The following is an 11419-nucleotide window of genomic DNA, read 5'->3' on the forward strand; positions in this document are numbered from 1 at the left end:
GATTTTTCTTAAAAATCCTCTACTGCACGTATGCTCCTGTGTGTGCCTCCCTGAAAAGGCTGGTACGTGCCAACGCTTCAGTGGCCTGTCCGGCTGAGGGGACCGACCGGTGCCTGAACGGCGGGGCGCCCGAGGGGAGCTGGGAGGTCGCCGGCGACAGAGCTAGCGTCAGGTCAAACTCCGCTCAAGAGATTTAAGGACAGCCTGAGAAGGCCTCCTTGGGAGGAGGGTCGCGGCTCGTAGACTCCTTCACCTCCAGTCTCAGCGGGGCCCGAAGCTGAGCTACCGGCCTCACGCGAGGGGCAATGACCGGAACAAGCGGTTCCCGTCTCTGCTCCCTCTCCGCACCACCGCGCTGCGGGCACGAGCTCGGCCGAGGGGCGGCTGTCTGTGCCCGAGGGGCCTCGCTGGCGACGCGGGCCGCGGGGAGGCACCTGGCTGCGGCCACGACGGACGTGGGGCCGGCGCCGCGGGCGTGACCCGCCTCCCCGCTGGGACCCGCCGCTCCCCGCTCGGCCCCGCGCCGCAGTGCGCAGGCGCGCCCGCCCGCCACCGCTCTCGCGAGACCGGCCCGCGCCCGAGGAGCGGGAGCGGGATCGTCCCGCCCCGCGTTGCCAAGCGACCAGGGCCCCGCCCCCCCGTGCGGCCGTCGGGGCGCGGCGCGCAGTCGCAGCGGCGGCTCCCTCTATATAAGGGTCGCTGGCGGGGCTCGGCCTGCAGCCGGGAAGATGTCGCGCTACGGGCGTTACGGTAGGGGGGACGGGGAGCCGGGGGCAGTGGGGGGCGGGTGGGGGCTGAGCTGGGGCTGGCGGCGTCCTTCGCGCGGCGCTGAGGCTGGGAGAAGGTGGCCGTTGCTTCGGGCTGTGAGAGAAGATGGGGCCGAGGAGGGTCGGGCCGGCGGGGCCGGCGGAGAGCGGGCCCCGATGAGGGCGGGGGGAGGGAAAGCGCGGCAGCGGCGGGAGCGCACCAAGATGGAGGCGGTGTCAAAGATGGCGGCGCCTGCGGGGGGGGGGGGGGGGAGGGGCGGCGGCGGTGCCGCGCGCGCGGCCTCGTGTCCAGCCGCGCCTGCGCGCTGCGGCCGGTGCGCGGGGCCGGGCGGGGGCCCTGACGCCGCGTCCCTCCCGGCAGAGACCAAGGTGTACGTGGGGAACCTGGGCACGGGCGCGGGCAAAGGCGAGCTGGAGAGAGCCTTCAGCTACTACGGGCCCCTGAGAACCGTGTGGATCGCGAGGAACCCGCCGGGGTTCGCCTTCGTGGAGTTTGAAGACCCGAGGGATGCTGAAGACGCTGTGCTCGGCCTCGACGGGAAGTATGTGCATGCCTAAAACTTCTGTGACTGCTCTGGCTGCAGTTTCTGACCTCCTCAGCCTGCACCAGTTATCGATATCCATTCTGTGTGTAATGAGCACAGAGGAGAAAAGTGTTCCTGTAATTAATACATACAATGTCTTGCAGGATAATATGTGGCTCCAGGGTTAGAGTGGAAGTGTCGACAGGGATGCCTCGTCGCTCCCGTTACGACAGGCCTCCTGCGCGGCGCCCCTTTGACCCTAACGACAGATGCTATGAGTGTGGTGAGAAAGGCCACTATGCTTATGATTGTCACCGCTATAGTCGCCGAAGGAGGAGCAGGTATGTGTGGGGCCAGAGTGGCTGGGTTGCTTCGCCAGTTCACTTTTGTGTAGCTCTTGTTGGAGAGAATGTTACACCAGTTTTAACTTAATGTTGTAAGTCAACAGGTGTATATCACAATTTTTTTTTTTTTGCTAATACATATAAAATGTTAATATCTTAATAATCAACCTGGTCAAAACCTTTCAGGTTTCTTCGTTTGAGTCAGTCGCCTTGATTCAGAATGTCACGAGCCTTAAGATTTCATGCTGAGGCGCCTTGCAAATCCGACACTTAAGATCCTCCTAGACCTTGAGGTGATCAGCATAAGAGGCCAGATCCCCTCGAGCCATCTACACGTAGCTTCACCTTATTCTTTAAGGGCAGAAAATTTGAGACGGTGATCGCCGTAACAGTAAATTTGGCTTTCAATTGGGGCCCCCCTCCGGTTTAGAAAGAGGAACACCAGATTGACCACATTCCCACCTAGAAAAATCTTCTTGCGTCAATCAAGCCTCACCCTGGCTCATTGGGCTGTCAGTTTGATCGTCGTTAGATTGAAGAGAACACCTAGATGCAGCGATCGGCTATAGATACTTCTAGATCGTCTAGATCTGCTAGACCTTGGGCCAAAGAGGGTCGACCTGCAAACTTGCAAGGTTTATTTTAAATACGCATTACAGTGTTTTCTATTCTAATGTAATTCTGCAATGTAATTCAGCTTTTAACATTTTTCTAGGTAGTAAAATGCTCAAGATGAGTAGGCCCAGAGAGTTTTCCAACTGACAGATGCTAGTGGTGTGTTTTTGTTGGTTTGGTTTGTTTTTTTTTTTTTTTTCTTTTTTTTTTTTTTTTTTCTTAGTTGTCTGAAATCAGTTTTGACTTCAGCAGGGCCTCACGTGCACCGATTGCTGCAGCTGTTTCCTGATACCTGTTTTCTCTAACCTAAAACCAGGTCCCGGTCGAGATCCCGTTCAAGGTCCCGAGGAAGAAGGTATTCTCGGTCACGCAGTCGGAGTCGCGGTAGGAGGTAGGGTTCTGGCTGTTGTGTTTTCATTCTTATTCCTCCCTCTAGTCCACTCCTTTCTGTAGTCCTTGAGAAAAGTACTTTGCAGTAATCTTGGTTGTTTTTTCCCTTTGTTTTGTAGATCAAGGTCAGCTTCCTACCGCAGGTCCAGGTCAATCTCTCCTCGTAGGTATAGATCATTTTCACCCCGCAGATCTCGGTCTGGTTCTTTAAGGAGATCAAGGTATGTGTTTTCTACTAAGCCTACAACATTGTTGAAGTGTTGGTGTTAACATTAAGTTTATATTTTGCAGTCCGCGTGTTTGCAGGAACCTTCGTGGTGTTAAATCCCCGAGAGCTAATCTGAATGCTTTATTTGATGTTAAAAACTTAAGCATATAATTTTGGAACTGCTGTTCCTGAGCTTTTTTTATACTGTACCAAAGTTACAGCCTTGATCTATGGTTAAGGTTTTCTACTTCAGCTTCAAGGATACAGGGAGTAATTATGCTTAGTTGGCTAGGGCGGTGGGATTTCTGATGTGGATGGTAGTACTGGTCAAGTGTACTACAGCTTTCTAATAATAAAAGTTACTTTCACAAAAGCAATAGTTCAACAAAATTCTCTGAAGTCAGTATCGTAAAAGTGAAAGAATGCTATCTTAGCTGTATGAATCATGTAGTAGTAGTTGAGCTTTCACTGCTTTTTTTTTCTCTAGATCTAGGTCCAGGTCACGCTCAAGGTCCCGGTCTGTTGTATGGCCTCGAAGCAGGTAAGATACTTGTTTTAATTCAAACCAATAATAGTTCTGGGGGGGGTTTGGGTGTGGGTGTTTTGGTTTGGGTTTGGTTTTTTTTTTCCCCTTCACCAGGGGAGTTCGGCTGGAAGGGTTAGAAGGTTGTGCAGCATAGCAATATTCACACTTAATGTTAATTTATGCCTTTTCACAGACTAAAGTAGTGATTGATTTCTTGTAATAAACATGAGTTTGTTTTGGTCTGTGGCTACTATATATAGTCCATGTATATGTAGCCATAAACAAAGCATATATATATATATATATGATTTAAGATCTGTGGAGAGAAGTTTTGAAAACTAGTTAATCCTACGCATGTAGAGAGTGCTTGACCTTGTGTCCTGCAGGAAATGCTGCTTAGGTTTTTCTTGGCATGTTTTTTTTTGTAAATCCCAAATGCTGGGGGAGGATGTGTGTGGAAAAAAGCAATGAGAAGGTCGCCACTGTTGACTGAACTCTTGCTTACAGCTTTTCAGCTTTGTCAGTTCCAGTTCTGAGAGTTAGATCAAATTAAATCGCTGTAGTGCTAAGAACTACATTACATGGGATAGGATGCTTGGCTTCAGAGGTTTGGAGGGCTGAATGAACAGGACCATGTGTCCTAACGCCACAGGTAGTGTTTTGAAGGACTTACCTGACGTGTAGCCCTGGTTTTGTGGATGTGGATGTTTTCCATGCTGAAGTGGAAGTTGACCAAAATGGGCATAGAGTGCTCCTGCATTATTTTCCTTCATGCTAAGTCTTTGTTGGAAGAACGGTGAAGGAGTAGGATAAAAATGTGCTGGGACATGAGAGCTGATAAGTGGGAAGAAGTTGTCTTCTGTTTTGCATTAGAATGGGGGAAGAGAAATGTTTTTTAGGCGTCTGCCTGCTACTTTAGGACTTGCACATTGAGCCTTTAAGGGGATGATGATGATTATTGCTAGAGCAGTCCTGACTTATTACTCATGCAGGCCTGTAATGCAGGAGATTACAAGCCAGGCTCAAATTGCATGCTGCTACTGTGGAAGAGTGGATACTGCTGATGTTGCTTGGAGACTTGTAGTTCTGGGACAGTCGTGTTCCTGCATGAAAGACTTGATACTTGTATTGAAATTTCTGAGGAATGCAGACTTTGCGTAGGTCTGCAATTGCAGTGGTGGAAGTGGTAGTTCGGGACTGGAGTTATGTGAAAACTCCAGCCGGTGCTGGTCCTCTGCTCATACAGCAAAACTAGTACGTAGCCGGTGCTGATTCTAGAGCTTTTGGTCTGCAGTCCTGCTTTGTTGCTGTGCCTCTTGGAAGGAGGATTTGCCAGCAGTTCTTGTAGTAAGATGATGCTCTTGTGTGCAGCCTTACTCTGTTTCTTACCAAAGGAAATCATGCTCGTGCTACAAAATACAAATTCTGGGTAGTTGTGAGGAACTCCATCCTCTGTAACTGTGATACAGTAACAAAATTAACTGGTTATAGTGTTAGGAACTGTGACAGAGGATGGCTCAGCATAGTGACCAGGAAGGTTTCAAAGCAGCGGCACGTAACACTCTAACTTCTGCCAACAGTGTCCACATATTATTTCTGTAAGTTAATACGCCAGCTAAAGGTGAATCTTGATTACCCTTTAAAAACAGTTCTGAGCAGAAATAGAATAAAAGTTTTCTTACTGTCTTGGCCAAGTCTATTAAACAACTGACTGTCTTGAACACTGGGCTTTCTGATGTTCAGTAATACCACATGCCTGAATTCTGACTCTCTAGGGGGACAAATATTTTCTAAGTAACAGCAAATACTTGAGCTGGTAAAGTAACACGATAAATGTGGGAGGAAAATCTCACTGTTTGAGTGGATTTTAATTCATAAGATGAACTGGGAATAGTTTAGTAACCAGATATGGAAAGCTGAAATGCTGTTTTCATTGGGATAACTGATGGAAAAGCTATATTATACTTGAATAAAAGCAGCATTGGGAACTTGATCTGAAGAATGCATCAGCTCTTCAGCACACATGCTTACCTGTGGCTGATCCCAGGCTCTTAGCGTGCTATTCAGGGATTTTCTAAGATGACACTTGATACGATTCTTCCCTTTACGGAAGGGATACTTGCAGGTGGGGAGAAAGTCTGGGAGCCTGGTACAAGGTCTTCTGTTCTGTGGAAGTGGTAGCTGGAGCTTTGCTGGGGAGCTTCTTGTGCTTGTACTCCTGTCTTCTGATAAGTGGGGTCTCTGGAATAAGAGCTAAAGGATTCTCCTGCAATGTCACGAGAAAAGCCTGCAGCACCAGAGCCTTCCTCTCTGGGTTGTGATGCTATGTAGTATGAATTTGCTGTTGCTGGTTTAGCTAACTTTCATTGTATGTGCGTGCCACTGGCTGCTTTGCTGAGCTTTATTTTTCTCCTGTTGTAGGTCTGGGTCCCATGGTAGATCTAAATCTGGCTTACCTGCTAAAAGGTGAGCGTATAAATACAAGTAGCACTCAGTATTTTTTTTTTTCATGATTCAAAATCTCTGCTTGGACCAGTATTTCAGTTGCATGTGGAAGAGTGGGTTGTTTTTTTTTGTTTGTGTTTGGGTTTTTTGGGTTTTTTTAGTAACTGATTTTAAAGTATTTTTCATACATTATTTTTATGTATTTTTTTAATAGCTGATTTTTGTGGGACAGTAGGCACTTCTTCCAGAAGGATTGTGGATACAGGTTTTTGCTTAACTCAAGATTGTGACAAAAAAGTATTTTTGACAGGATTTGGGGCATATCTTTCCCCACCTTTGTTCTCAACTGTCTGTAGTTCTCAGTCTTCCTGACTTTCCTCTACTTGATTCACTGCTCCTGCTTTGCAGGATTACTGTGATCATTTTATAGCTGCTTTGAAGCTGTGTGTTGCTCTTTTCCTGAGGGCTCCAGCTTTCAGCATTTTTCCTTCTCAACTGCAGCTTCTTGCTTAAAGTAATTGGGTGTACTTGCTATCAGCAGCATTAAGGGTGATGTTGTTAAATACGTTAAAAGACATCAAACTTCTACTGTTTTAAAATGGTGAAAAGTGGTTACTGAGTGTATACAAGTTTACCACATTGTTTTTTGGTGGTTGTTTTTTTTAACAGTCGCTCAAAGTCCAGATCACCATCTCCAAAGAGAAGGTAGGAATATCTCAAAATTGGAGTATGCCGTACAGTTACATAGAACTAGTGTCCGGAGTGGTTTGCTATAGAAGTTACCTTGTGCAAGGATAAAAGCTTAAAAGTTTTTTACTCGGCTTAATTTGTGAACTATGAAAAGATGGATTGTTATGGGCTTTCAGAACTTCATGATAATAACTCTAAGGTAACCTACTTTTAATGAAATTTTAAAGGACAACAGAAAATGTGGGCAAATGAGAATCAGCTATCCCAAAGTTCCTGAGGAATTTAGAATGTGGGGAAGAAGTGAGTCATGTAAGGTATGGAGCAAACCATGAATACATAGTAGGCTTAAATTCCTGCTGGTGGCTCCTCACAGCTGGCTCTCACTCAGTCGCACAGCTTCCAAGTTTTGCTATGCACTGTGAAGTAAGAAGCAAGTTTTCCTATGTAACCAGAGAAGTATGTGGTAGTCTGAGAGAGTGCCTCATGGCTGGCCCTAAACTGGAACCGTGTAGGTTATGGCAGAGTAAGAATTCCTCTGCACAGCTGGAGCGTAGGCTCCAAGGTACTTTCTGAGAAGGCTGGATGTCTCACCTAACTGTCGCAGCTGACAACTCTTATTTTGCTTGCTCTTTTCAAGTTTAAAGCAGTTGTTACTTATAAAGGTGTAAAATACAATACTTTTCTCATTATTCATGAACTGTAAACGAAAACAGTGTGGGAAACCTGGGGTAGCATGCACAGTTTTTGTTGTGTTTGCTGTAGGAGTTCCTTTTAATCTTTTTCTTTCCCTTTCAGTCACTCACCATCAGGAAGCCCTTGAAGGAGTGCAAGTCCTGACAGAATGGATTCAAATTTAAAAAGTTTAAGAAGAAAATTTATTTTGTTTACATTATTATAAGGGATTTTGTGGTGTCTTTATAAATGTAAGGGCTTAGTCCTAGAAGGCTGTTTCTATTGACTAACAATTGGCATGAATCTGGATCTTTTAAAAGTCTTATTAGTAGACTAATGCAAAACTCTTTTGTTGTGTTAACGTTCTGTGATCTGGAAATGTTGGGCTTTTTTTATTGGCGCATTGAAATAAACTGTGCATTTCTAACTAAGAAATATTTTGTGATAACCCTGCTGTTTCTGTTACTATTCGTGTAGCTGAAGCAGGTCGTGTGCCACTGTGGTGAAAAGCAGTAGGTGGGCTGTTAGAGGCACTTGTGAATTAAGCACAGTGCAGCAGCCCGTCGGCAGTGGTGTGCCTGTTGTAGGAGTTCATTCCTGCAGAGCACCAGTTAGAGTGAAGGATTACCAGTACCAGCTGTCGTTCTTACTGTTTGGTCTTGAGTGTTATGGTGATCTGTACCTTGTGTTTTTATTTGCACCTCCTCAAAGCTCAGTGAAGCTGAAAACCTGGCTGGAGGTGCTTGTACACTTGATGATTTGACTTACAAAAATGACTACAAAGGGCATTAACAGATGGAAAACCCAAGGAATGTGTGAAAACTGGTCTGTCTGTCCTGTTGATTAAAGGACCAGTGAACTTCTCACCTGAAGGTATTTGGAATACTTCTGGAATGTAAGCTACTGAAGTAAATATTTTTAGAAATCTTGTTTTATGTCCTGGTTGTCCAAACAGAACTACTTCTTTGTGATACTTATGATAAATTGGCAGTTCTGGTGCAGAAGATAATATATTTAGATACTCTTTTTAGGAAATTGCGGCTTTTCTTACAGATTGAAGGTGACAGGCAGAACCTGCAGGTCATGTGTAAGTAGCAGTACATTGTGGGGATCAAGAGCTCATGTTACGCCTATCTATCTGACCTGGTCAGCCTGGGCACATCTTCTCCTTTGGCAGTAAAGCGTAACCCAGGGACTCGCTGCTGTCCTGATCAGTTGTTGCTTTGGGAAACTGGACCGCAGCTGCCTGCGTACACATGGTCCCCATCTCACTGCAGACAGGTTCCTGAAGGATTTAGTATAAGTATGATAAACTAGTGCAAGGTATCTGCCCGTTTGATTTGTCTTTGCAGCTGATAATGGCTACTTTCAGACTAGTTGTTAGGAAATCGGAGTGCCAGATGATTTTGACTTAAAAGTCTTATAGTATGTTCTGGCATATATTGCTGCATCTGACTGGCCAGTGAGAAAAGATAATTCTCTTGGGGCGTCTAATTTGTCAGCAGGGGGTTGATACTCTACTGTTAGGGTAGAGCACTGCAGCTGTGCAGGGGCACCCCACCCCAGGTTTTCATATGAACTTTCGTCATTGTTGCTTTACCAGATGTCCAGGTATTAAAAGACTGATAATGGGCCCCTATACATGACTTCACAAAGACTCTTCCTGTGTCCTGCAGCATGCGTTTGTCTCGTCTCTCCTCTCCTGTCCTCCCTCTTCCCCCTGTTTGTACATTTTAGTGGATTGGTGCTCGGTAGGATAAGTGACTTTCCTTGCTGATGATGCTGCAATTAATACTTTGTTATAACCATAGTCCATAATAAGCTGCAGAAGAGGGAGCTGGAAGCAACAGCATTAAACTAGGGCATCCCAAAAGCCATTGCTACACCCTGCTGCGGGGAGTATTTATTGGGTTCCCTGCCCCATTGCATTTACAGCATCAATGGTAAAAATACCCCATGCAACAGTGCTTTTAAATGGGGGGTAGCTGCTGCTTTTTTTACCTCTGTACTGCTGGAGCAAGCTGAGTCCACAATAAACCTGTAGACTAAAACTCTTCTAGTGATACCTTTCTTTTTCAGTCTTTCCGCTCTATTGGAGTGTTACAAGAAAGGGTAGGTTGGGACTGCATCCATGTGCTTGGGGGTGGAGGTGGAGGGCTGGAAGGAGGGTTACTGGAGCAAGCTTTGGTCAGCAGCAGGAGGGAGGCAGCTCCCATGGGGGAGCTGCTGCTGGAGGTGGGGGTGGCCCTTCTCATGCCTCACAGGGAGGCCCGTGGTCATTAATAGCACTGCTGTGGCCTTCGGTGCTTGTCCTCTGTATTTAATGCAGGTCTCATCTTGTTGGAGACAGTTCCGGCTGTACTGTGGAGGGCTTGCAGCGTGCTGCTGGGGAGCACCAGTTCCGCCTCTGCTGTTCCCCTCGTGGGGCTGGACTGGCTTTTCCTGTCTCAGTCATTTTGTAGTAGTTTATGCCTCTACTCATAAGGGGAAATGGAGCTGTTGCATGGACTGGCGGCACTGGTTTTGGGGGCTGAACATATCTGCTGAAGGAGGCAAGTAATAAAACCACTGTGCCCAGTCCATGAAGCCAGGTTAGCGCGCAGCAGTCCCTGGGAAGTCGGCCTGGTTTGGCAGTGGACGGGGCACTATTACATAAAGTAACAGGTGGCTGTGCAGGGATGTGCTCACAGTTCAGCATCCACTGGCGTCTTTTGATTGTATCCATTGACTTGTGCTTTGTTCCCTTCCCAGTCTTGCCCATTCTGCCACCGAGGCAAGGCACGAGGACATTTCACAAGTCCTCCCTCCAGCAGGGTGGATGCTACATCATCGCTGTCCTTACCCTCACCTTCACTTCAGGTAGCTCAGGTGGAATTTAGTCTGTATTTCAGGGAAGAGTCATACAGACCCTGCTTGAGCACTAGTTTCCATTCAAAACACAGCACTCCCCCGATGGTTGAGAAGTCATTTATTCAAGAGGATCCCACTTTGAAAGTGTATGGAAGTCTGAGGTGAAAAATTGAATCTGTTCCTATTTCACTCCACAGCCAGCCTGAACAGAAACAGTATTTGCTTACCCTTCCTGGCATGGCGGCCAGGCACACACAGAAGCAACACCATGTATCCAACAGTCCCGCTTCACACAGAGCTAATGGCTGACAAAACACTCTGTAGGCATCTGCAGTGCTTTAATACCCTGCCCCGGGATTCCTAGGCCTTAACAGCTCTTCACTAAACCTCAGAAAAAGAACCCAAGCGTCCAGGTGTGCAGTTATAGGAGAATGGGGCTGCTGTTGACCAACGTTAAGCCATGGGAGCAGTTCAGCATGCCTGCAGAGATCATTCTGCTGCACTGGTATGTTGGGCTTGGTACTCCGGTCTTCCTCATGCAAGGGTGTGGTGCCGTGAAACTGCTTCTACAAACACTCAAGTGTGTTTTTTTTGAAAAATCAAACTACTCCGCAAATGATGCGCCTCTGCTTGTCATTCCGCAGCCTGAAGGCTGTTTCTAGGCAGGGCTGGTGGCAGAGGCAGCGTTTACTCTGGTTTTACTGTTACAGATGACAGCAAAGTTATTTCACTTAAGGCACTTGCTATTATTTGCAATTGCTGGTACGTCAAGCAGCTCAGCTGTAGCAATGCTCAGCACTGCAATTAAGCAATGGTGAAGGGACGAAGGAATCGTTCATTATTACTGTGGCATTTTGCCACACTCTTCTGTAGCAGTCCACGCCCCAGAGCAGGAGCTTGGCTAAAAGTGGGACTTTCTTCCAGCTGTGCAGGGTGGCAGGAGGACCACCCCCTACCAGAGGAGCAATACCACCCACCCAAGGATCCATACAGCAGTCCATCTCATCTGTTTTACTTTTTCACAGTGCAGGGGGTGCTGGAAAAGCCTGGCTTTCAGGGGAGATGGCCAGGCACTCCTGCAGTTTTACACTGTAACCAGAACAGCCTGCGCTGATCCAACATGTTACTCCAACAGATGCAGTAGAGTCTCCTTGCCAGAGGATGCTCTCTAAATCCATTTCAGAACCCCTTGATGTGAATCAAAAGGTGCTTACCTTTTTAAGGGCTTCAGGGTGAACCATAAGCAAACCAATCCCTGGTCAGCCAAGACTATCTCAGTAAAGTCTTGGCCAAAATGTAGAAGTGAGTTTAAACCAATTTGGGAGCAGCTTATGCTGTCGCATGCTGCCTCCAGACATTACTATTACAAGAAGCAGTTAGGCAGCAGG

At 47.0% G+C, this 11419-nt stretch overlaps 1 protein-coding gene across 7 annotated transcripts; it reads left to right on the forward strand.

The window, feature by feature from the left end:
* Positions 1-630: 630 nt before the first annotated feature.
* LOC309588394 (serine/arginine-rich splicing factor 7-like) lies at positions 631-11142 on the forward strand. 7 transcript variants are annotated; one of them, XM_082307643.1, is made up of 9 exons: positions 631-750; positions 1129-1309; positions 1456-1632; positions 2567-2641; positions 2760-2861; positions 3336-3389; positions 5796-5840; positions 6489-6524; positions 7305-9197. In XM_082307643.1, exons 1-9 carry the CDS (start codon positions 729-731, stop codon positions 7327-7329), a joined length of 717 nt encoding a protein of 238 aa, XP_082163769.1. In that variant the 5' UTR covers positions 631-728; the 3' UTR covers positions 7330-9197. The 7 variants fall into 7 exon arrangements, with proteins under 7 accessions (XP_082163769.1, XP_082163770.1, XP_082163772.1 ...); XM_082307644.1 differs by lacking the exon at positions 7305-9197 and adding an exon at positions 6737-7298; XM_082307646.1 differs by lacking the exon at positions 5796-5840 and having other exon boundaries at positions 7305-9196.
* Positions 11143-11419: the final 277 nt, after the last annotated feature.

This window comes from Platalea leucorodia (genome assembly GCF_965183815.1).
Source record: "Platalea leucorodia genome assembly, chromosome: 3".
Taxonomy (NCBI): Eukaryota; Metazoa; Chordata; class Aves; order Pelecaniformes; family Threskiornithidae; genus Platalea; species Platalea leucorodia.

What these genes read in the sequence shown, in the direction of transcription:
- LOC309588394 (XM_082307641.1), top strand. Translation starts at nt 729, where the DNA reads ATGTCGCGCTACGGGCGTTACG. An exon ending in GGTTCTTTAAGGAGATCAAG is followed by an intron (nt 2,862 to 3,335) that starts GTATGTGTTTTC and finishes TTTTTTCTCTAG; the next exon opens with ATCTAGGTCCAGGTCACGCT. An exon ending in GTTGTATGGCCTCGAAGCAG is followed by an intron (nt 3,390 to 10,228) that starts GTAAGATACTTG and finishes TTCACTCCACAG; the next exon opens with CCAGCCTGAACAGAAACAGT.